Source organism: Prunus persica, chromosome G6 (assembly GCF_000346465.2).
Source record: "Prunus persica cultivar Lovell chromosome G6, Prunus_persica_NCBIv2, whole genome shotgun sequence".
NCBI classification, from domain to species: domain Eukaryota; kingdom Viridiplantae; phylum Streptophyta; class Magnoliopsida; order Rosales; family Rosaceae; genus Prunus; species Prunus persica.
The window spans coordinates 19,399,666-19,425,172 of record NC_034014.1 but is presented as its reverse complement, the minus strand read 5'-3'; the positions used below and the strand labels follow the sequence as shown (position 1 = coordinate 19,425,172).

General features: G+C 38.5%; 2 protein-coding genes across 2 annotated transcripts; one reads left to right on the top strand and one right to left on the bottom strand.

Annotated features, from left to right (window-relative positions):
- Nucleotides 4,962-6,299, top strand: LOC109949718 (uncharacterized mitochondrial protein AtMg00810-like). The gene has a single exon (XM_020565826.1). The coding sequence runs from the start codon at nucleotides 4,962-4,964 to the stop codon at nucleotides 6,297-6,299; it is 1,338 nt and encodes a 445-aa protein (XP_020421415.1).
- On the bottom strand, nucleotides 22,371-25,107 carry LOC18774293. Its single transcript, XM_007205024.2, has 3 exons — nucleotides 24,975-25,107; nucleotides 24,549-24,616; nucleotides 22,371-22,850 (listed from the first exon to the last, which is right to left on the bottom strand). Exons 1-3 carry the CDS (start codon nucleotides 25,105-25,107, stop codon nucleotides 22,623-22,625), a joined length of 429 nt encoding a protein of 142 aa, XP_007205086.2. The 3' UTR covers nucleotides 22,371-22,622.

The window sequence follows — 25,507 nt, the reverse complement described above, 5'->3', positions numbered from 1 at the left end:
TCAACCTTTGGCGCTTCTGCCTGAACCACCGGCAGTATTGCCATATAGACCCAGAAGGATGGACCCTAATCCATTCCCTCCACTTGCAAGAGGGAGGAGAGGCCGAGGAGGGAACCTTTTTGCTAATCATGACAGAAATAGACCAGGGGCAAACTGGAGGAATCATCCAGAAGTCGAAGAGCAGGAAGAACACAGGGAGGAAGTTCCACCCAGACCACACAGAGTAGAACCCAGGTTTGATTACGTTCAGCCAGAGCAGGGACAAAATCTTCCCCCCGTCAATGCTCTGAATGACATAGGAGCATTGCAAAGAATGATCAGAGAAATCATGGAGCCCGAGGCTAGAAGGGGGGAAAGGCCTACTTACAGAAAGCCATACCCAGCTTATATCGATCAAATACTGTTGTCTCCAGGTTTCAAAGTACCAAACTTCACTCTGTTCAATGAGGAGGACCCCCATGCTTCTTCAGTTGAACATATAGGCAGGTTCTCCGTCCAATGCATAGCTATCGAGAACAACCCTCTGCTGAAACTAAGGCTTTTCGGCAACTCTCTCTCTGGACAAGCTTTTACCTGGTACACCAGCCTGCCAGCTAACTCTGTTCAAACCTGGGAACAGATGGAAAATGTCTTCCATGATTACTATTACAGGATTCAGCCAGAAGTCACCATCAGTGATCTAGCTGCCCTCAAGCAAAGTGAAGATGAACCGGCCCAAAATTTCATAACCAGGTTCAGAAAGCTCAAAATGAAGTGCCGAATCCCCATGGAAGAAAGACACTTCATCCAGATGGCCCAAGCCGCCCTTAAAATCTCTCTCAGGAAGAGGTTCGACGGGATATTATTCGGAGATCTGGCAGAACTGGCTGATAGGGCATCCAAATATGAGGAGTTACTCAGGGAAGAACAGCAAAGGAGGAACTCCTCCAAAGGTACATAATATAAAACCCCTTCTTCTTCAGTCCACCTGATCGAGGTGGAATCACAAGAAGATGCGGAAGAATCAGAAGAGAAAGAGGTTTCAGTGGCGGAAATGGCAAAACTAAAACATCCCATTAGTTGCAAAGCCCTCACAAAGCCACCTAAAGACCAAAAGCCACCACCATTCACAGGAGGATTCGTTCCAAACAAGCCAACACAAAACAAGGTTTACTCTTTTGACTTAACCAAGGTTGATGCCTTGTTCGACGAAATGCTACTGCAGAAGGCAATAGAAACGCCTCACAAAATACCGAAGCCGGAAGAACTCAAGGGCAGACAGTACTGCAGGTGGCACAACTCTTGGAACCATTCTACCAATAGTTGTGTGGTTTTCAGGAACGTGATACAAGAAGGGATAGCGGCAGGAAGGTTGAAACTGGCAGAAAAACCACCATCGGTCACAACGGATCCTTTTCCTCAACCTCAAGTCAATATGGTCGACTTAAATTGGCCAGAACAAAGGAAAACCGAGCCAATCACAGATGCTGGTTGCAGCAGAGGCAGAAGAGTCATAAGGGAGACCAGTCAAATACCAAGAGCGACCATCTCGGCTGGGGTAGTGCTCTGCAGTAGGTGCAAATGTGAAACAGAGCTAGAGGTGGTTCTAGACAGACAAAATCAGCCCACACCTAGTGTCTTTGACAGGATTGGAACCTCATCCCGAGACAAAACAAGGCAGAAGAGCTGTCTTAGGCCTACACAATATAGCGAGAGGAGGACGGAGCAACCCAGAAAGGAAATACCAGTCAAGACACCCGGAAACAAAAAACCCTTGGCAACGATCATAGAAGGGAGATGGTATTCCGTAGGAAGAAGCGGTAGACCGACTCTGGAGCTGACCAGAACTCAGAAAAGGGGAATCCAGAGGCAATACTGCACATATCTTAGGAGCCAAGATAATACGCAGGTACGTTCACAACCCAGTTCTGCCAGGAAAGGAAAGAATCCTGAAACACTTCCTCAGACAGAACAGAAAGCCTGCCAGTCAAGGGAATTGCTGAAAACAGAACCACCAGCCAGGTCTCCTATCCATGTAGCCTCGTCGTCCAGCAGTCGTCCTGACACCACGCAGACACCAAAGAAATCCGGGTCTACCCCATTACAAGGAGAAGACGACTACACTGAGGAATATGAAGAAGAGCAATTGGACTATGAACCTTCTGCAGATGATCAGAAAGAACCCCTCGAAGTAGCAGAACAGGATGACTGGGCGGAAGAATACGGGGAAGAATTAATGGAATTTGGTGAAGAATTGGATCCAGAAACAGAAGCTTTTGGGGCAGAATTAGAAGACCTCCTACAGGGTGATCTGGGAATTAACATGGTATTCATCGTACCAGGGAAATTCAGGGCTGCCGAAGGACAAGAAAGCACTCTGGAAGGAGATGTTTTCTCTCAGGAAAGCTTTGAATGTAGATTGGCAGAAGCAGAGGAGCCACCAGAACCACAACCAGAAAACCCCAAGGCAAGCAGAACAGCCAATAAACCAGCTACAGAGCAACCTTGTTTCGCCAAGCCAACCAGAGAAATGGCAAATCACCTCAGACCTTTGTTTATAACGGCAAATCTTGGGGGTATTCCTATTTCCAAGATCATGGTAGATGGAGGTGCAGCCATTAATCTATTACCCCACAGAATGCTGACCAAGTTGGGCAGGACAGAGAAAGATCTGATTCCAACACGATTGACCGTCACCAACTTCGCTGGGGGCATCACCAAAATACATGGCATCTTAGATGTGGATGTCATAGTCGGAAGCAAAGAGTTGAAAATAGCATTCTTTGTTATAGACACTACTTCCACCACCTACAATGCACTACTTGGCAGGGATTGGATTCACCAGAGCCTTTGTATTCCTTCCACCCTCCACCAGCAGTTAGCACTATGGAATGAAGAAGGCTGCATGGAGATTATAGAGGCCGATCCACGGCCATTCCTGCCCTCTGCCATGTGCTTTGAAGCAAGGTATTATCATGATGACCTCGGTCCCTTCACTTTCCTCGGAGTCAATCAGAACGGCCGCCCACATGGTGTCACGGCCCAAAGACTCATTGAAGAAGGTTTAGCCAGTTCTCTAGAGGACTGGAATAGACCTTTTTATGCTGACTTCCAGAACTCTGATGTTTAGTCCCAATCAACTGGACAAGGATCGAGCTGCAACAATCCGATCCATCACAAAAAGATTGTTGATATACTGGGGAGAAAGGAGGCTTTTCATACAGAATCCAGCCATCAATATGGCAGAATTCACCCATGAAAGCACAAAAGAACAAGAGGAGGAAATTTTGCAGGAGGAAGTATTAGATTTTGCACCAGCAGCACTGGATGACTCCCTGCCAGAAGTAGAGGATCCTCTACAGGAAATAAACTTAGGGACAGAAGAGGATCCAAGGCCTACTTTCATCAGCACACTTTTGAAGGAGCCACTCAAGACTGAACTCATGGCACTTTTGCAGGAATTCAGAGATTGTTTTGCCTGGCATTACCGTTATTATTTATCCATTGTATATGATAATACTCGGTTCACTTGGCTCTATCCATTGGCTAAGAAATCAGAAGTTCTTGCTACATTTGTTCACTTCAAAAACATGGTGGAAAATCGTTTTAGTTCTAGTATCAAACAACTGCAGATTGATGGTGATGGAGAATTTACTAGCAAATTATTCCTAACATTTTTACGTGACCATATTCCATATCACATCAGATCTCATGTCCATACACTCCCCAACAAAATGGAGTGGTGGGAAGGAAACATCGGCATATTGTTGCGATGGGCCTTTGTTTGTTGGCCCAATCCCGCCTGCCCCACAGCTTTTGGGTTGAAGCCTTCTCTACTGCGGTTTTTCTGATTAATCGCCTACCAACTCCTCAACTTGACCACATGTCTCCTTATGAGAAATTATTTCAACGGACACCAGATTATACATTTCTCAAGAGTTTTGGTTGTGCCTGCTTCCCTCATATGGTGCCATACAACAGGCATAAATTATCTTTTAAATCCGTTCCCTGTGTATTTATTGGCTATGATGCTCATTATAAAGGCTATCGTTGTCTTGATCCTATTTCAGGTCGCATTTATATATCCCGGAATGTGATTTTTGATGAGACAAGCTTCCCCTACCAGCAACCTCAGATTACACCTGCCGCTAGTCCACACTTGCCTCTCAGTTTGATATTGGGCCCAGCCTGGACTCTTCACAAATCAACACTTCTACAGGTCCAGCCCAATCTGCCCCCATTATTCTTGACTCTCTATCAGTCAACCCCTCCGCCAGCCCACCTCCATCTGATCCTACACAATCTGACCCAACACAACCTTTCTCCCCTGCTCCAACAGACGTCGTCCTTTCATCGTTCTCCCACTCCCAAAACCAATTGGCATCGCCTCTGTCTCCCTCGTCGCCATTCAGCCCTACGACCCCAGACTCCATCACGGACGCCACAAACCCATCACCCGAGTCGACACCGTCCTCTTCCCCTCTTAATCCATTCACTCAATCTTCTTCCCCCCTTGACCCATCTCTCCTTCCTAATTCTCCAGATACACCAAACCCTCCCCAAAAGTTTAAGAGCCTCAAGTCCATCATCCCCTTTGGTCCTGCCCCAAAACCCTTGTACTCTACGACCCATCCACACTCCTTACCCCATGCTCTCTCTGCGGCCTGCTCTGATCCCATGTCCTTCGAACCAACAAGTTTCACACAGGCTTCCAAATACAGTCACTGGCAAGCTGCCATGAAGGATGAATATGATGCCCTCCTGAGGAATCAAACATGGTCTTTGGTGCCAGCAACCTCTCAAATGAATATTGTGGGATGCAAGTGGGTTTTCAAAGTTAAACGGAAAGCCGATGACTCTGTTGACCGCTACAAGCTCGCCTTGTTGCAAAGGGATTCAATCAATAGGAAGGATTTGATTATGAGGAAACATTTAGCCCCGTCGTTAAACCGACCACCATTCGCACTATCTTGTCTCTTGCTATGTCTTGTAACTGGTCTCTTCAGCAGCTTGATGTTCGAAATGCCTTCTTGAATGGGTACTTGCAAGAAGAGGTGTATATGAAAGAACCTCCTGGTTTTCATGATTCCTCGTGTCCTCAAGATGTATGTCGGCTCCATAAGGCTCTCTATGGCCTTAAGCAGGCTCCCCGAGCTTGGTTCCACCGCCTCAGTGCCTTTCTTCTTGATCAGGGATTTGTTCACAGTCACGCTGATGCATTACTCTTTATTCATTGCTCCACTTCCTGCACCGTCTATGTTCTTGTATATGTGGATGACATCATTGTCACCGGGTCTGACCCTCAAAGTGTCCACCAATTTCTTGATCAACTGTGCTCCACCTTTGACAGTCACCGAATGGGTGAGCTCAATTTTTTTCTTGGCATGGAAATTTCTCGGTTTCCCGATCATTTATTTCTTTCTCAAACCAGATATGCAGTTGATTTATTGACACGGTTTAACATGACTGACTGCAAACAGTGTCCTTCACCGTTGCCCTCTGACACTCGATTGTCCTGTATGGATGGTGATCCCTTATCTGATCCCTCTACCTATCGGAGTATGGTAGGTGGCCTTCAATATCTTACTCTCTTGCGGCTTGATATTTCCTTTGCTGTTAATCAGGTATGTCAGTTCATGCACAACCCTCGTTCTTCTCATCTTCAGGTTGTCAAGCGCATTTTTCGGTATATCAAAGGTACAGTTGAGCAAGGTCTTGTGTTTCACCGGTCCAATGACTTTACTTTACGCGATTTTTCTGATGCTGATTGGGCTGGTTCTGTTGATGATCGACGGTCTACCACTGGTGCTTGTATTTTTTTTGGACCTAATCTTCTCACATGGACTGCCAAGAAACAGTCTACTATTTCTCGTTCTAGCACTGAAGCTGAATATCGTGCTCTTGCCCACACTGCCGCTGAAATCCGCTGGTTTGGTTTCTTGTTTCGTGAACTTGGTATTCCTCTTCGCTCTGCCCCTTGCGTCTATGTTGATAATCTCTCTGCCATCTATATGGCTGCCAATCCTATTTTCCATGCTCGCACCCGTCATATCGAGATCGACTATCATTTTGTTTGTGAACTTGTTGCTCGCAAAGCTCTTCACACCTTCTATGTTCCCTCCTCTCATCAGCTTGCTGACATTTTCACCAAAGGCCTTAGTCGCGAGCGGTTTTCTCTTCTTAAATCCAAGCTCAATCTTCGCGTTGCTCCGTTACGCTTGAAGGGGGGTAAAGAGAATACTACCCCAGCAGATCCTATCCAATCTGTCAGCCCCATGAAATTAGTTAATCCCATTACATTAGCCTTAGAAGCCTCCTAACCACAAGCACGGCATTCATCAGCCAGAATGATTGATTGTCAATTCCTCTGTAATATATGTAATTGATTGGACTTACCTTATAACATTAAGTTTCTGTAAATAGACTTGAGAAAGTCTACCCCATGTACCAATATTTATACTGCAGATAATACAGAGAACTATCACTAGATTGTGGCAATTATTCTTAATCTCTCTGTTCTCATCCCTCTCTCTCTTCCTCTTCAGTTCATTTTCTTATATAGAAGAGTGGAAAAAGAACCTTGACTTACCGGTGTTTTGAAATCTTATTAGACGTATGCATACCGTGTATTAGGATACACTGTATATCTATATCAGGTCTGAATAGCCGCATGCACAAAGGTCACAGTATACCAAAATATCAAAGTGTGTGTATCAAGAACAAAAGCAAGACCTCTGATAGAATATATTTCTTTCTCATTAGGCCTTGTGTTTGTAGGCAATTGAATACATCTAGGCCCATGTCTCCCCAGTTTCACATCAAACTAATCTGTACAACTTGCATAAATACAATGTCCATTAGCTAGATCAATAATACTTAGATTGCTTCTAATTATTTGCAACAGACAACCAGTAACATCCAATCTCCCTTTAAACAGAAGAAAAAGAAAAAAGAAAATAATATCAGTAGTATCTGGACCTGACCTCCTCCACAATACTAATACTACAAAACATGCCAACGGTGGAGAAGAAATAAAGGCACCAGAGTGTCGTGGTTGGAGTGAGGGATGGAACATCCTGGCCTAAAAACGAACATATCCTGAATGAAACTACCGAACAAGACATCTTCCAGATGAACCAGTCTCGTACGGGATAAGGAGGATCTGGTCGATGTCGCAGGAGGCTCCAGTTTCAGTGCCGTGGAATGTAGAGAACCGTATGCTGCTCTGTAACACATCTTTGAACAAGCTATGAATAGTAAAGCCTCTTCAAAAAGTACCGATCCGGAGTGTATATGCTAAACCAGAAGTATGCGACGGAGAAGAAGAAGATGATGAAAATATTGGAAGGAATAACAAATCAAGTACTTAAAATGGCAGCTTTCGGTCATTGACATTTATCGTACGCAGGTAACAAGAAATAGACGATCGATTAGCACAAAGCTGACCACGTTCTCTACTAGACTACAACACAAAGATTTTAAAATTTTTATGATACAAAACAAATTACCTACGTTTCTTATACAATCATACGTTTCGTGTTGCACACACTCTTGCTAGCTTTGCTTTGAGGTGTAACGACATTACTATTTGGGAGGAGGAGGTTCGTTCTTGCCCAATACCAAATCATGACAATAACCAAATTCTGGGATTTCTATAATTAATTTTTAGGCTTATTTGTTGAAATGCCTTATGTGGTTTTCAATTAGTCTTAGTTTGCCCTTTGATGTTTTAAATGACTCAATCAGCCCCCTGAACTTCCATTCTGTGACTAAGGTTGCCCAATTTCGTTAGTTTTCAAATAAAAATCGTTAAATCAGCTGACATGACATGAGTATTTTGATAAATTTAACTATTAAAATTTCAAATTTCAAATTTAAAATAAAAAATGCTTGAATTATTTAAAATGTTTACAAATATTTAAAACAAAAATAAATTAGGAATAACTTTTTAACAATACCCAGCAGCCCTTCCCAACCCCCAAACTCAACTGTACCGTTAAACCTTCATATTCTCTCTCTCTCTCTCTCTCTCTCTCTCTCTGTCTCTCTCTCTCCATGTCCTCCCCTGTTATGTTTCTCATCTCTCCCTCTCTTTTCCTGCAACTCAGATTTAGAGGATAGAGTGACGTCGGAGAAATATCTCCCCCAAAATGTACCTTGTTTTTTCACATAACCAAAGCCAATCCAAAGTCCACCACTTCCCAAAATTTACAGAACTCCCCAATAAATAACTCAATAAAATTAAAAATAAAAAGGGAGAGAAATAAATACCCAGTATGTGGGTGATGAATGATGAGTGATTGAAGAGGAAAAGAGGAAGGGGTGTCTGGGTGATGATGATGGAGGATGAGTGATTGGAAAGAGAACAGGGAATGGAGGAGAGAGAGTGAGAGAGAGACATATATATATATATATTTTATTTCAAGTTTTTTATTTTAATAATGAATTAAATTATGTTTATTTATTTAATAATATATATGGATCATGTGGCATCATATGAGTGAGTTTACGTGGCACATTTGTTGCCACGTCAGCAATTAACAGAAAGACTGACGATATGTATGAAAGTTGTAAGAAAATAAACTTTGTGTATGCCACTGAAACGAACAAAATTTGATGAATCGAGCTCTAAAAGTCAGTAAACTTTACCGTAATAAAGTGAAAATTACCCAACTATTTAATACTCACAAAAACTTCTTTCTTTTATTTGAACAAATTAAAGAATTTTACTATACGAATAATGCAACAACAAGAATTACATAATCGAATAATAACGCAAAAGTTACAAAAAGTGAGGAAAACATAATTCACAAACGAATAAAGAAATATATGATTACTGGGCTGAATTCAAGAATCGCATAGGATCATGATGTTCAAAAACAAGCATCCAAGAGACAACAACAACACAAGGCAGCACAACATCCCTTCCAGAAGCCATCACCCTTGGACTTGGTTTCTACAGGCCCATGATGAGCGGAAGCAGGATTTAGAGCATCTCTTGTGGGATAACCAGCAGGTGGCGGAGCCTGCACGTAATAAGATCCGGGCGCCATCGAGTAAGGTTGGGGATGAGGAGGGTATGCTGCTGCGGAATTAGTCGACGAACTCACTTTAGTTGAAAAATAATAAGCTGAGTATTTCTAGTTTGGGTTTGGTTTGTATTGGATGGTTTGATTTGATGAATGAAGCCCCATTTTATAGGTATACATGAAGAAAACCAGATGGGAATTGGAGTGATTGTTCATTTCCTGGAAGGTCAATAATTAGTGTCTTAACGCGGGTGGCAACACTACACCGCGTGCAAATCCAAAATGTATGTGGAGAAGAAAAATACAAAATTTTATTCTTCTTATTACTTTTGGACTAGCCAGTGGAAGCTACGTAGGAAAGAGCAAATCATATTATATCCAACTCGTGAGAGGATATCCAACATAGTTGGCTTGGAAAAAAGCTTGACTTCTTTTTAGAGGTGTCAAAAGGGGCCGTGCCGGGCTGGCCCATCCTGTTTAAACTCGTACTTTTAATGTTTTTGTGTCGGGCAGGACCGGTTCATTTAATTTATCTGGCCGTGCCATGCCGGCCCATTTAGTAAAATCATTGATTTCGGTCCGGCCCAAAGCCCATGTCTATATTGAATCGGGCCGGGTCGGGCCGAGCTCGTGCCATATTCGGGCCCAAGAACCAATCCATTTAATTTGATTTTTTTTCACTTGATTTTTTTTTTCTACTAGATAATTCAAATTATAAACATTAAAAGTATAATTAAGGGCAAGAAATTATGAACTATTTGAAAACAATAATCAATCAAACATCCAAATAATATGAAATGGCGGACGGCAAAAAGTGTCCAACTCCACAAAGTCCACTTCATCTTTTCATCTTTAAACAATTTATTATTTTATATGTGAAAAAATGTCTTGCTTTGATTATAAGAGAAGCGTATATGTCATATGTACTGATTAGATATCAAGTCCAGTGTTGTTTAATTAATTTGTAGTTGATATGTTTAATTAATTAAGGACCCAAGTAATTTCCCTAAAATGAAAGACATAAAATATATATTTATATTATTAAAAAAAAACATATAAATAATGATATTATATGTCAAATTATTGCATTTTGACTTTTGAGAAAGAAAAAAATGTTAAGTGGACTGTGCTTGGGCCATGCTTGGGCTCGTGCTTGGGCTCATGCCGTGCTTGAAGCATGCTCGGGCCAAGCCCGGCCCATGTCGGGCCATGGGCCGGCCCGGTCTATTGGACCTCATTTTTTGATCCCGGCTTGGCTCAAGTTTTCGTGCCGTGCCAAGCACGGCCAATCAATATTCATGCTCGTACCATGTCGTGCCTCATTTAAACGGGCTGGGCTCGTGCTGTGCTGGTTCGGCCCGTCCCGTTTGACACCTCTACTCCTTTTAAGCTCGAGTTGCTTCTCAAAACAAAAGGGATTTTGACACTTGTCAATTTTATTTTTAAAATTCTTTTAACTTTCTTTGTTTTGGAATTTGACATAATTTGACATATGTCAAATTTTCATTTGCCTTGAGGATGAGTTCCTCCTTAATTTTAAAGAGCCAAATTTTTCGCCTCTGGCTTTCTAGAAGTATTCTTCAAGATGGTTTTTTTTTTTTGGGTCACATTTTCATCAATAATTTCATTCACTTTTTAGAATTATATATCTCTAGTGTAGGCATGGGCTTAGCCAAGTTGGTTAGAACAGACATACTCCCCACTCTGCACCCAAGTTCGAATTCCTCTCTCCGTAATTTAGATTATATTGAAATAAATGCATTTTGAAATCCGATGGCCGAAAAAAAATACACTTTTTGACATTTTACCTCATTATGCATAGTTTACATTTCAGGTTGAATTTAATTAATGTTATGTTTAATTTCAAATTTTTAACGTCATAAAGCTTTTCTATTTATTTTTTGCATTGGAATTTGTTGAGGCCCAAAAAAAGTCCATGGTTGGACCCAAATAAATTTTCGGCCCAAATACGATAATTTATTAAGAAAAGTCACATATCAGAGTACATGAAGGCCAGTCATATACAAGTCACAGCCCACGTGCTAAGCTAAATAAATAATTTGTCATGCCAGGAATTGGGGTAAGGTTATAAAATACAAGCCCATGCTAAAATAAGCACCGTGTCCCTCTCTAAGGACAATAAAATTAGAGCGTACCAAGCAACATGCCAGGTCAAGCAGGAAATTATTATTTCACACCCAACCACGCTACAAGCCTAAGTGGACCCAAGCCACTCAAATGTCAGGGGCTTGCTTGAGTGGGTTGTGGTATAGATGGTAATAAGTTGTCATAAGGCCCATTGATGGGCCAAGAAATACAGGTCCCGGGTTGCTTGGGAGCCTCAGAACCCAAGCCCATTTCTTAAGCCCAAATATATGGGTAAGCACGAAGGAGAAAAATAGCTCATTACCTTAGCCCAAAATGGTCCATTAAATTAACCAATATAGCCCAATACTTGATGAGATTAGCCCATTTATTTGGTAAGTTGACTTGTTATCTTAGAAGGCCCATACAATTAGAAATGAGAAGCAGCAAAAGCCTCAACCCCTTGCTGAAAAAATAGAAGCCACGAAGGGAGCAAGATGTCCACATATGCAGAGCTGCTGGAAGGCTCTAGCACATGGGAAGGAACAAGTTCCATGCACAAAACATCCGAAGAACCAAAGGATATTAGCGCGCAAGCTGCCAGGAGGAGAGGCACCCTTCGAACTAGCATGTATATCCATTTGCTTTCCTTGATCAGATCTAGCCATGGAAGGAGGAAGGAAAGAAAAAGTGAAATAGCTGAGAATGGGAGTCTCCTACTAAAACAGCTGCGGGAAAGGGCCTTGAGCTCCCAAAAATCCATGATTTTGTGCAAATAGACCGAAGAAATTTCACCAAGATGGGAAAATTCAAAGGAGGAGAGAAGAAATGAAGGGAGAGATTTGGCCAAATTGGATAGAAACTATAAGGGTTTCTTGGAAAATGTCAGCTTCCAGCGGCTATAAAAGAGGCCTCTTCTACCCAACAAGCATCAATCACATCCAGAAAGCAAACTTCCTCTCTTACTCCCAAAACCCAGCAATTTCGTGCTCAACCCATCCTTTTCCCTTAGTTTCCCTCTTGGCAAGCTGTTCTAACACTTGACAGAGCCTCTGTCAAGCTGCAGGAAAAACACTCAAGCCACCCGTTCCTCTCTTTCCTTCATGCTCAACCAAACCTCTTTGTAAAATCATTTCTCTCCCACCTTAATACCACATCTTTCCCCTAGGAATACTTAATTTTCTCTTTAGTGCTAAACTCATGACAACTTTGCTCCCATGCCACAAGCCTCTCATGCCAAGCTAAGATTCTACATGTAAGCACTAAGAATTCATCTGTAAACAACCATTATGTTCGTTGGTGAAGGTAACTAGGGTGTTTCCTAAGGCTTTACTATCCTTTCGAAACATTTTGGGGTCTGATATTTGAACTCAAACATAAAGGGGAAATTTCAGCCATTTTGCTCTTTACGGCAGTCCAGCCCATTTATAGCTACCGGAAGAAAAAAAGCCCCTACAGAATTCATCTGACATATTAAGGAAATGAAACATCAATCATTGTTTTTTGTTTCGTATTATACTAGTTAAGATTGTTGGGTTAAGCGACATGTCCCACATTGGGAATGTAAGTCTCTATAAAATATCTTTTATATCATGACTGATGGGGATCGGGATCCGGAGATAGGTCACCAACCACATACACGAATACTGAAATCTAGGTCTAGTACAAACTCACATATATCGTAGGCTTGAATCAAAGGGCTACCTCCCTCATACTCTCTGTCGAGACTCCCATGGCTTAGAGTGTCGATGCGAGCTACTCGATTCAGATAAGGGTTCACGCATCTCTACCCGTCAGAACTCTTACCTATCTGGGTTTGAGCTTCAATGCGAGCGATGCATTCCGTAAGTTGCCGTAGCATCCTTCTAATTTCCTCAATGTCGTTGTAGTTGTCAACAAGACCCTCCACCCAAAAACCTTCCTGATAAAGCAAATCTTGAGCCATAGATCTGATACCAATTGATGGGGATCGGGATCTGAACATAGGTCACCAACCACATACACAAGTACCGAAATCTAGGATTAGTGCAAACTCGCATATATCGTAGCAAATCTATACCACAAATAAACTATTTCATTAATTATCAACATCAACACCCCCCCTTCCCCAACAACTATTACATTAGCCTTATTTATAGGCTTTACAAGACTTGGGCACCAAGGCTACTTGGTCCAAAAGTAAACTAATTAATTTATAAAATCACACAAACACTACTACAAAAAAGCAAAAAGACGACGGTAAATCACCGTCGTGTATTTGGTTTTTCAATGGTCGTGGAATCCACCGTCATCTTTTCCCTCATAAACCACGACGCTAAATAACCGTCGTTGTTAAACAATACAACGTCATCAAAAAATACAAAACGACGTCTTTGTACTGCAAAAAGATCTAAAAAAAGCAATCGAGGATGATAATAGACGACCAATTCTCTAAAAACACCGTCGTTAAAAAGGGAAAATATGACACATATTAAGAGAACAAAGCCGCAAGATAGACATACAACGACGACACTAAAAATACGCCGACGTTAAATATAATTTTCACGACAATAAAAAATATGACGTCTTTAAATACATTAGAAGACGACGTTATTGATACCTACTACGTCGCACATATAAACACAACCGTCGTACAATTAATTTTCCACTTCGATTTTTCGATAAAAGATGACGTGGAAATAGTTGTCAGTGTCATTATTTACGACGTATGTGTTTCTATAGTAGACGTTGAAAAACTAAACAACGTCAGTTACAAATATATGAGAGTCGTATTAAAAAATTTATACGTCCTATTTTCAGAAACAAACAACGACCATAAATATTAGACGTTGTTAAATACAACAACGTCGGAAAACAATAAAAACAGACGTGTTTAGTCTGCTAAAGTTCTACAACGTCTCTTATTTACAAAAAACCGTCGTGAAATAAATTTTCCACTTCGATTTTTCTAAAAAAGATGACGTGGAAATAGTTGTCAGTGTCATTATTTACGACGTATACATTTATATAGTCGACGTTGTATTTATATGTATTCATTACTCACGACGCACTTAATAATATAGACGACGTTGAACGTCTAAACAACGTCGGTTCCAAATAAATGAGAGCCGTATTACAGAACATATAGACGGCGTAGATTATGATGGGAGCCGTATTACAAATAACGTCGTTTAATTGTTATTAGACGGCGGTTATAATGAATTTCCGTCGGAATTAATTTCGTTCCTCTTCGTTTATAAAAGAACTTGCGACGTGGAAAATGTATGATGACGTCGTATTTTTTAACGTTCAGATTACATATCTCGTTTTTTAGACGTCGGTATTATGGGATTGGAGTCGTGTTATTTTGAATTACATGGCGGTTCTTTATCCTTCACCGACGTGATATCCTGAATAATTGCTTCACAATAGCGTCGTGGTTCTTCATTGTTACGTTGCTTTAAGACGTCGGTAAATATGCTGAATAACTGATTCACAATAACGTCGTGTTTTATTTGAACGTAGAAAGTGAAGAAATCACATTACAATATATTACAAAATTAATGTCATACACTGCCAATTACATAAGCATCATTCAATCCATATATCTTCACACCCATCTCGAATATTTTGACCGCCTAACTCACCTACCAGTTCATCAAATGTGTCAACATTTGGCATCCCTCTAGTAAATGGCTCACACTCAATTATCACATCACCTAATACTTCATCACCAATAACATCATTATATTCTCTACTAGGCATTGATAACACTACCGACCAACCACGATGCATCGGGTCGTCAACAAAAAATATTTGTTTGACTTGAGAAGCCAAAACAAATTGGTCATTCCTATGTCCAATTTTACTCAAATCTACAAGGGTAAATCCAAGTTCGTCGACTACAAGACCAGAACTATCTATCCAATCACACCTAAAGACTGGGATTGTAAACTTTTGGTAGTCAAGGTCCCAAATTTCTTGAATGACACCATAGAAACCCATATTTGAGAGAATTGGGTTTTTATCCTTGGCACTAGCAACTTGCATGGTATGTGCAAGTAAATAAACTCCACTATTTTGAGTTGTCCGCACATCATCTTGTGCCTTGATATTGAATTTAATACCTTTAATAAGATAGCTCCTATATAATGGCACTGACATGTTTGGACCAGCTGCTAGCCACCTTAAATTTTCTGATACGCCATGATTGTCTTCCTCAACTTCACTTTGAACCTGCAAATTAATCATATCTTAATTCATCCTAACATATAAATAAGAAGAAAATTAAAAGAGAAATACGTTATTGAACAACATATACCTTGAAGCGTAGCCATTGAATGAAAGTGCTATTGTGCTTATCCTGCAGCCACTTTGTTCTCTTTCTAAATTTTGGATAAGCAGTCTTGATGTGGATCATATGTTGCCTACATGACACGAAAAATTCAAGCATTACGGTCCCAAATATATAAGATAAACAACAGAGACGACGGGTTTTAATCAAAAACAGACGTATTTGGCATATATAGACGACGGATTTTCAACAGACGTCGTCTATTATACGTAATACAAACGACGGTTTATGAAAAAACCGTCGTGTATAAGTAATACAACGACGGTAGTTTAAAAACACCGTCGTGTAATCGTCGTCGTACGCCTTAAAATTCGTCGTGTCTCAGTTTATTTTCAAGAACACAAAACCCATTAAGAACACAACATATATATGAAACCAAGCAAGAAACCAACATATACATGAAACCAAGCATGAAAACAATAAATCCATTCCCAATTCAACATAACATAGGGTGATTAAAAGATACGACAAAATTAAATCCATTCCCAATTCAACATAACAGATAATGTAATCCATGAACCCATTAAACAGAAAATCCATGAACCCATACCTATAAGCATTGGTGCACTTTGCACCTTCTCCAGAGCGGAAAATGACAAGATCAAATAAAGGTGTCCTTTTGCTGGAAATCATTTGGAAGTTGGTGATGTGTCTTTTTGTGTTGATTTCCAGCAAAAGTACACCTTTGTCATGAACCCATTAAACAGAAAATCCATGAACCCATACCTATAAGCACATTATTAACAGATCGCAAAGCATATACCTAAAACCCTTTAACAAAACAACCTAATATCATTCAATGAATTTACAAGGGGAAGATAGGGTTTGTACTTACAGGTTGGACGAGCTCACAGATTCGACGAGCCTGGAGAGTGCAACTTTTAATTAGAGCAGAAGTGAGAGAGCGAAATGTTATGTCGCGTGAAATCTGAAATTTTAGGTTTCAGGGATCAAAGTATAAGAATAAGAGCCAAATCTAAAAAAATTTAGGTCGCGCGAAAATTTTTAGAGCGCGCGCGTTATAAAACGTCGAAAGAAAAACCAAGGCGAAAGTTCTACAAGTACCGACGTAAATTTAATATTCCACGACGGAAACTTCATTTTTCGGATTAAGAACGTAAGGCCGTTCATTTTTCGGATTAATTTTAAATTTATTTTGAATTTTTTATATAACGACGACTGAAAAACCACGTCGGTGTTAAGAAATTAAAGACGTTGTAAATTATATAAACCGACTTACATATTAAAATAACGTCGTTTAAAGCGTAAACCATGTCGTATGTTTTACTGTACGACGTAAAATATGTATTCCACGACCCAACCACCGTCGTTAAAAATTAATACACTAAACCCATAAAATTAAATTATACAATTTAAAAAATTAAGTTTATAAAAGGTTTTATGGTTTTAAAGCCTAACATATAACATAGACTACCCAAAAATTATACTTTAAAAATAAACCCCAATAAATAACAACCCTAATCTCTAAACCCTAGACTCTAAACCCTAAACCATAAAACTAGAAGTGATTTTATGACTCATCAAAACAATTTTATTTTGGATGGTCATTTTAAATTTTTGTTATTCAAAATGAATTTTTTCAAGGTTTATGTGGAAGAAAATATATCAATGACTTCATAGGAGTTGACTTTTCAATTTTCTGATTTATTTTATATTTATTTTGAATATTTTGATATAAAAATAATAAAATATTCTTACCATACAACAAACCACGTCGGTGTTAAATAAATTGTAGACGTTGTAAATTGTAATAGACTACTAAGTCGTTAAAATGACGTCGTTAAAATGAGAAACCACGTCGGTGTTAAGAAATTAAAAACGTTGTAAATTATATAAACCGACTTACATATTAAAATGACGTCGTTTAAAGCGTAAACCATGTCGTATGTTTTACTGTACGACGTAAAATATGTATTCCACGACCCAACCACCGTCGTTAAAAATTAATACACTAAACCCATAAAATTAAATTATACAATTTAAAAAATTAAGTTTATAAAAGGTTTTATGGTTTTAAAGCCTAACATATACCCTAGACTACCCAAAAATTATACTTTAAAAATAAACCCCAATAAATAACAACCCTAATCTCTAAACCCTAGACTCTAAACCCTAAACCATAAAACTAGAAGTGATTTTATGACTCATCAAAACAATTTTGTTTTGGATGGTCATTTTAAATTTTTGTTATTCAAAATGAATTTTTTCAAGGTTTATGTGGAAGAAAATATATCAATGACTTCATAGGAGTTGACTTTTCAATTTTCTGATTTATTTTATATTTATTTTGAATATTTTGATATAAAAATAATAAAATATTCTTACCATACAACAAACCACGTCGGTGTTAAATAAATTGTAGACGTTGTAAATTGTAATAGACTACTAAGTCGTTAAAATGACGTCGTTAAAATGAGAAACCATGGCGGCTATTTAACTATACGACGTAAAATATATATTTTACGACTTAACCGCAGTCGTTACATAAACGTCGTCGATTATACCCTGAACCCTTAAGAAATTGAAGATATTGTAAACCATTAACGACTCAATTGTTCAAAGAACGTCGTCTAACTATTTTTTTACGTCGTATTTGTTTAAAACACGCAACAACAAAATACGACGGTTATTGACTTTATTAGGTCGTTGGAAAAGTATTACACGTCGGTTAAGCAATTTGTATGTTTGTTTTTTTTTTTAATTTAAGAAAACCTCAACAAATTTTTACATTACATATTATAGAGAAAATTGGTACATTATACATAAATATCAAGTGTTCAATAATTGCCCTGTTTAATAATTTGGAAAACAAACTCTGCCCATTCATTCCGGACTTCATCAATGGCTTCTTGGGGGTATGAAGCTTCCTGGTTTCCCTTGGCATACTGCATAAACAATGACTATTAGGGTTTATAAATAAAAAGAAATTCAATCACAGACGACGATATTTTTCATAACCGACGTAGTATATCCATTCAACGACGTAGTAAATCCTTCCATTTCTTGGAAGCAGAAGCTAAAACAGAGGTCTTGCCCCCTTGGCCTACGACAAAAGCCATGTCAACTGCTTCCCAAATCTGCTCCTTTATATCCTTGGGGATTTGGGACCATTTCTTGTCCACAAGTGGGATCCTGGAGCGTGCCAACACACCAATATACGACTGCATCTCAATATGTGCTTGGCCAACACCTTTCCCCCTTTTATTGTACTCAACAATTGGCCTCAGTTTCTGAAGCTTTCTCTTCACAACACGAGGCATTGTGCTCATACCTCGACCAGTCCTTGAATCATCTGAGATTGTTGTCTGGCTGGTTTGTTCTGTCTCAGCAGATGATGAAGCAAACTTCATCTTCTTCGAAGACTTCATCTCCTTCGAAGACTTATCTTGAGGAGCTACCATTCCAAGCTTCTTGGAGCCAGAATCCTTAGTTTGTTGTTGAGAAACCATTTTAACAGACAAAACTGCAAGTGAAAATATTTCAGGAAAACATTAAGAACACAAACGACGGTATTAAAAAAATACGACGTATGATATGATTTTAGACGACGCAATGAAATAATCTCAGACGTAATAAATGTTTAAAACCATTATTTATATAACGTCGTGGTATATATGTTCACACGACGTCAATAGTAATACACCGTCGTGGTAAACTATTATTTATATAACGTCGTGGTATTTATGTTCATACGACGTCAATAGTAATACACCGTCGTGGTATTAACATTCACACGACGTAAAACAATAAGATATTTTGTCGTCTATATTAGATACCAACCCTAGTTTCTTTTTCTTTATATTTTATCAAATAAGGGAAAAACAAAAACCATTGTTCAGCGAAATCAAACCTGCAATTAAACAAGCATATAAAAAAAGACTATTATTTTAAAAACAACTTTGTCAATTTTCAGACGACGCTAGAACAACTGACGAACCGTCGTGGTCTACCGTCGTCTTATTTAGTTGATGTAGTTGTCTTCAAAGTTGGAAACTTTCTCTCTTTGTCTGTATATTTTATCAAACTTGGAAAGAAGTAAAACGATTTTGGCCATAAAAAAGGTAAAAAGATTTTTCAAACAAAAAACGTATGAGCATGCAAAACAGTAACCAAAATAGTGAAAATGAAAGCTTACCTTTTGCGTGCAATGAAAGCAAGAGGAAGATGATCGATGTTTAAGTTCAGAGACGACGAAGAAGACGAGAGGAAGACGATGAGAAACTCTGACAATGCTCTGACAAGGAAAAAAGACGAAAAGGTTTCTCTGGGAGATTGAAATTTTTAATCGGGTTTGGAAACAGTGCATGTGTAAGTCGAAAAGTTGCTTACATATAAAACCATTTCAAAAAAATAATACGGCGGTTACATTTAACTACGTCGTTTTTAACTAAAACGACGCAATATTTTTCATTCGACGTGGAATCATTTCATTTAACGTCGTTAGGTTTAATATAACCGACGTGGATTTTAATTTTTAAATTATGAATAGAATTTTTTTTCCCGTGACCTTTCAGTTTATTTTTCAATTACAGGGCGTTATAAATAGAGTTTTTTTTCCGGAGGAAATTTAAAACGAAGGAAATTAATATTCTGCAATATGTAAAGTTTCTTTTTTGGATGACAGATTTAAATAAAATAAGAATATAAAAACAACAAATGTGTAAGTCAAGTAGACGAAAAGTTGCTTACATATAAAACCATTTCAAAAAAATAATATGGCGGTTACATATAACTACGACGTATAAATTACAAAATACGACGGTACATTTAACTTCGGACGTGGTAAATAAATACGACAGTAGTTTGTAGGTACCGTCGTAGTAAACTCAAAAATTAAAGTACATAAGTAATAACTCGCGTCATGGTATATTATTTAACACGTCGTTTTTATTAATTTACCGACGTGGATTTCTGTAATATACGTCGATCATACCGACGTTGATTTTACAATTTAAACGGCGGTTTTTTTGTAAGGACCGCCGTTGGTTTTAAAAATTTATTCTATAAATTTGTCGCTTTCATTCATTTTCGGTTTACATTTAAGGTTCCAAGTTCTTCCTCTCTCAGTCTCTCATGTCTCAAAGATAATAATTTGGATGTTTTCTCAAAGAGAAATTGAGCTTACTCGCATCAAATATATGTCCACAAGAAGAAGCTTGTCAACTAGCCTTCTCACTTCCTTGATCAAGCCTGATAGGACACTTAGTGCTTCTGAATACTCCTTGCTTTCCATCAAAAGAGATGCAAGCCTGGCCTCCACTCGCTGTCGAAGGAAAGTTCGCTTCTCAGGGAAATCTGAAGATCAGATGTGCCTGATCCTCTGCTTGATTTTCTTGCCTAAGAAGATCCATCGGATTTATTGTGATAGCCTCTTCCTTTATCCGTAGAGCTTCAGAAGAAGAAGATGGGTTTCAAGAATGCGATAAGAATAGAAATGGCTTCAGATGGCCTCTAAAGCATGAGCAATTGAATCAGTAGTTTCTGGGAGATATGATGAAGACATTGTCAATGCTTTGAACTACACAAGTCCTGCAGAAAGATATGTTAAAGAAACTGAAACAACGGCGGTTTTCTGTTCTACCGTCGTCTTTTCTCGTCGTCTATATTAAGTTACGATGGCGGTAGATTTATAATTACCGACGTAGATTATTTTGTTAAACGTCGTTAAGTGTACTACAACCGACGTGGATTTTAATTTTAAATTATAAATGGAGTTTTTTTTCCCGTATTCTTTCAGTTTTAGTTTTCAATTCCAAAGCGTGATAAATAGATTTTTCTTTCCCGAGGAAATTTAAAATGAGGGAAATTAATGTTCTAGAATTTGTAAACTAACACGACGCAATATTTGCAAATCTGTGTCATCTGTTAAGATTATGATGTGGAACAGAGTTCCATCTGGTAAGATTTCGTAACCCTTGGGATCTCAGACAAAACTGATTATGTCGGCGGTGTTCTATATAAACCGTCGTGGTTATTTCAATTCTTGTCATTAAGTAGATCTACCGACGTAGGATATGAAAATCAAAGAAAAAAATTGTTAACAAAAATTCTTATTAAGACGACCGTTAAAATTAAAGGTACGACGTATAAAATGAATAAATACGACGATAAATTTTATTGTACGATTTAAAGATAACGTAGTAGAACTATACGAGAATGACGTCGATATATTTATATTTTCCGTCGTTGTAAATTAATTTAATACGGCGATATTTTGTATTTTAAAGCCGTGGATTTGTTTGTAATTATACGGCGTCTTATACGAAAACCTCGTCGTCTTATTTTATGAGTAAAAACGGCAGTTTTTATTGAAATCGTCGTCTTTACTTTCTACGTCGGTCGATTCATAACTTCTGCCGTTCTTTGTTGGCATTGATTTTACACTGCGGAAATCTGTTTCAAATAGACGTCGGTTGTTTAATTATGTACGTCGTTGTTTTTGAACAGCCATTTGAAACTCCATTTTTTAGTTGTCTAAGGTTGTATTACACGACGGTGTTTTTAGAACCGTCGTCTTTTTATAAACCACGACGGTTTTCACTTAGACCGTCGTTGTTTTCTGGTCGTCTTTCTCACTTTTTGTAGTAGTGAAATAATAAAAGATATCTTAAAACTACCTAAGTAAGAAAATAACAATATATCATGAAATAACTAATTAAATGCTAAATATCTATCTTAATCCACCCATATGCTCTTGCATCAATGACCAATGTCCCAGTTGATTCTATACATGTGACCCGCTACCAAGGAAAAAAGAATTGCAATAGCTAAATTATGGTGTGAGTCAGCCATGACCTCCAATTACTAGATCTAATCCTCTACAAAAAGTAAAAAAATTTCACATATATTTTGACCACTTCAAGGTGAAAAATGAGGTTGCTCCCTCGTTAGAACTAAGATAAAGTTGAGCCAAAAGATCCCGATTCAAGATAAATTCATGGAAGATTTCCTTATATTAGCTGCAAATGAAGAAATTTTATTATAAGAATCATTATACAATAAAAAGAATTGGACAATCGGTACGTAGGATCACTATATGGGAAATCGACATGGTCCTTTCCTCATAGAAGTATAACAACGGAAAAACTGAAATAAATGTGTGTAAAATAAAATTCACAAATGAAAGATATATGTGGATTATTGGGCTCTCAATTCAAGAATCTCCTGGATGATGTTCAAAAACATGCATCCAAAACGCAACAGCAGCACAAGGCAGCACAGCATCCCTTCCAGAAGCCATCACCTTTTGACTTTGTTTCTACAGCTCCATGTCCATGGGGATTTGGGGCATCTCTTGTTGGATAACCAGCAGGTGGTGGAGCCTGACCCGGCGGTGTAGAACAAGGTGGGGGAGGGTATGCTGCTCCGGAGTAAGTTGATGAACTCATCTTTGAATAATATTTCTAAGGGCCTTCAAAGTATTCTATGGAGGTAGAAGAAGAAAATAAAAGAGAGATGCTAGAAACAGAAGGGAATGAAAACAAAGTGAAAACACTTAGCTGGGTTTGGTTTGTTGGGTAGATGATAGATGAGGCGCAATTTATAGATCAAGAAAGCAGATGACAATTGTTGGAGTGGTTGTTTCTGGGAAGATACGTATTTGATATCTTACTAGTGTCTCTTACGCGGGTGGCTACAGTGTACCTATGTGGGGCAGTTCAGACCCCAAAAAGAAGAAATAAGAAAGAAAGAAAGAAAACAAGACTGCTAAGCAAAACGCAATGGGCCCTATTCTGTTCTCATAATTACTTTTGGAGTGGACGACCTCCGTAGGAAAGAGCAATTATATTATGGAAAATACTTCCCACCATCCCCGTTAGTAAAGAAGAAGTTTCAACATTTATGTCGATGGCAGTTTGATATATGTGTAGAAGTTTTTCTTTTTGTGTTTTTTATGAATTATTTTTGCACATATGTCAAATTATAATTTGCAAAAAGATTTTTATCACAAAACGTCTCTATGTTTGCGAAACTATCAAATTGCATCGTTAAAAAAAAAATTTGTATCACCTATGGTCCTTAACATTAATATAGGTGCTCTTAAATAGTTCATTCGTCAAAAAAACCGTTAAATCCCTATTTTATAAGGGATATAATCGTTAAATCAATTCCTTTTGACCTCTTCAAAGCTTCAGACCCATTTGCCACCAATTTGGAACCATTTCCCTCCATTTCTTGTTGGGTTTTTTGCTAATCAACAAATATCTATTTTTTATTATCTACAACTTCACCTTTTATGCTTCCTGGGTGCTTGGATAGCACCTTAGTAAAGTCGTTCGTCAAAGAGATTGCTGTTTCTATAAAGTCGTTCGTCAAAGAGATTGCTGACTCTAAGTAATCAAATTTGAGAAGGAAAGTTAGCACAAACAATGTAATGGACCAATCACACAAGAAGGTTGTTATTAATCAGCAATAACAAACGAAGAACACTGAAAAGTACAGGCATTCAAGCATAAATCATAAAGATCGCATCACACATCAATCATCAATGTGCCAAAACAAGAGCAAAAAGAATAGAGGGGGCGGGGGTCTTGAGAGGAGACATTTACAGGGAATTCTCACAAGCTCTCATCCTATAAAAATAGATGGAGCTAAGTCCCTTGCCTCAAGTATTTAATAAATAATTTTAGAGCAACCATTCATCACAGGAAAGATTTCGAACTAAATAAAAAGCAACACAGAATATAACAGTCCAAGAATATGGTGAATAGGAGAATTGAGATTGTGATACAAATAAGTTCTTAAACAAGGCATATCATTCACAGCACAAGAAGTTCAAAGATTGTGATACAAATAGTTTGACTTTTTGACTTTATTGTATGGTCGATCAATACGCCGCATGGATGGTTGGGATTTTATCTATCCTTGTATATATAAGCCTTAGGCTTTTGTCTTAAGCAAAGAATCTGAGAAATACCCAAAACTGTCTAAGAATTGCACCATAGAAGTTTTACTCAAACAACTACTCCATCTTCCTCTGTTTTTCCTTCTGAAACTCTTCCTCAAATCTTCTATTGTTTATCTATTATGGTGGCAGTATCAAATCGAATGACATAAGGGTTCTATTATTGTATGGATATTAGATTGAACGGCCAATATACATTTTCCACATGTTTGGTCACACGTTCTCCCACGTCATCAACTGATGACATTGCATACCCCACCCAGCCTAAAATACAGTTAATAACTTCAGAATCCGAGTTCATGTTTTCTTTCTTCTTTTCTTTTTTTTTTTTCAAGCGAATTCGTGAATGTACAGTGTTAATATCATAACGTGAAACTATTTAATACTCACAAAAACTTGTCTCTTTTATTTGAACAAATTATAGAATTTTACTATACGAATAATGCAACAACAAGAATTACATAATCGAATAATAACGCAAAAGTTACAGAAAGTGAGGAAAACATAATTCACAAACGAATAAAGTAATATATGATTACTGGGCTGAATTCAAAAATCACATAGGATGATGATGTTCAAAAACAAGCATCCAAGAGACAACAACAACACAAGGCAGCACAACATCCCTTCCAGAAGCCATCACCCTTGGACTTGGTTTCTACAGGCCCATGATGAGCGGAAGCAGGATTTGGAGCATCTCTTGTGGGATAACCAGCAGGTGGCGGAGCCTGCACGTAATAAGATCCAGGCGCCATCGAGTAAGGTTGGGGATGAGGAGGGTATGCTGCTGCGGAATTAGTCGACGAACTCATTTTAGTTGAAAAATAATAAGCTGAGTATTTCTAGTTTGGGTTTGGTTTGTATTGGATGGTTTGATTTGATGAATGAAGCCCCATTTTATATGTATATACATGAAGAAAACCAGATGGGAATTGGAGTGATTGTTCATTTCCTGGAAGGTCAATAATTAGTGTCTTAACGCGGGTGGCAACACTACACCGCGTGCAAATCCAAAATGTATGTGGAGAAGAAAAATACAAAATGTTATTCTTCTTATTACTTTCGGACTAGCCAGCGGAAGGTACGTAGGAAAGTGCAAATCATATTATATCCAACTCGTGAGAGGATATCCAACATAGTTGGCTTGGAAAAAAG

Bases quoted from the DNA above. Each gene is read 5' to 3' on its own strand.
- LOC109949718 (XM_020565826.1), top strand. From the start codon at position 4,962: ATGTCTTGTAACTGGTCTCTTCAGCAGCTTGATGTTCGAAATGCCTTC.
- LOC18774293 (XM_007205024.2), bottom strand. From the start codon at position 25,107: ATGGCGCCTGGATCTTATTACGTGCAGGCTCCGCCACCTGCTGGTTAT. The intron at 24,617-24,974 runs GTTGTGCTGCCT...ACTGTATTTTAG, and splicing joins TGATGGCTTCTGGAAGGGAT to GCTGGGTGGGGTATGCAATG. The intron at 22,851-24,548 runs GTATATTGGCCG...GAAGGCCCTTAG, and splicing joins TGACCAAACATGTGGAAAAT to AAATATTATTCAAAGATGAG.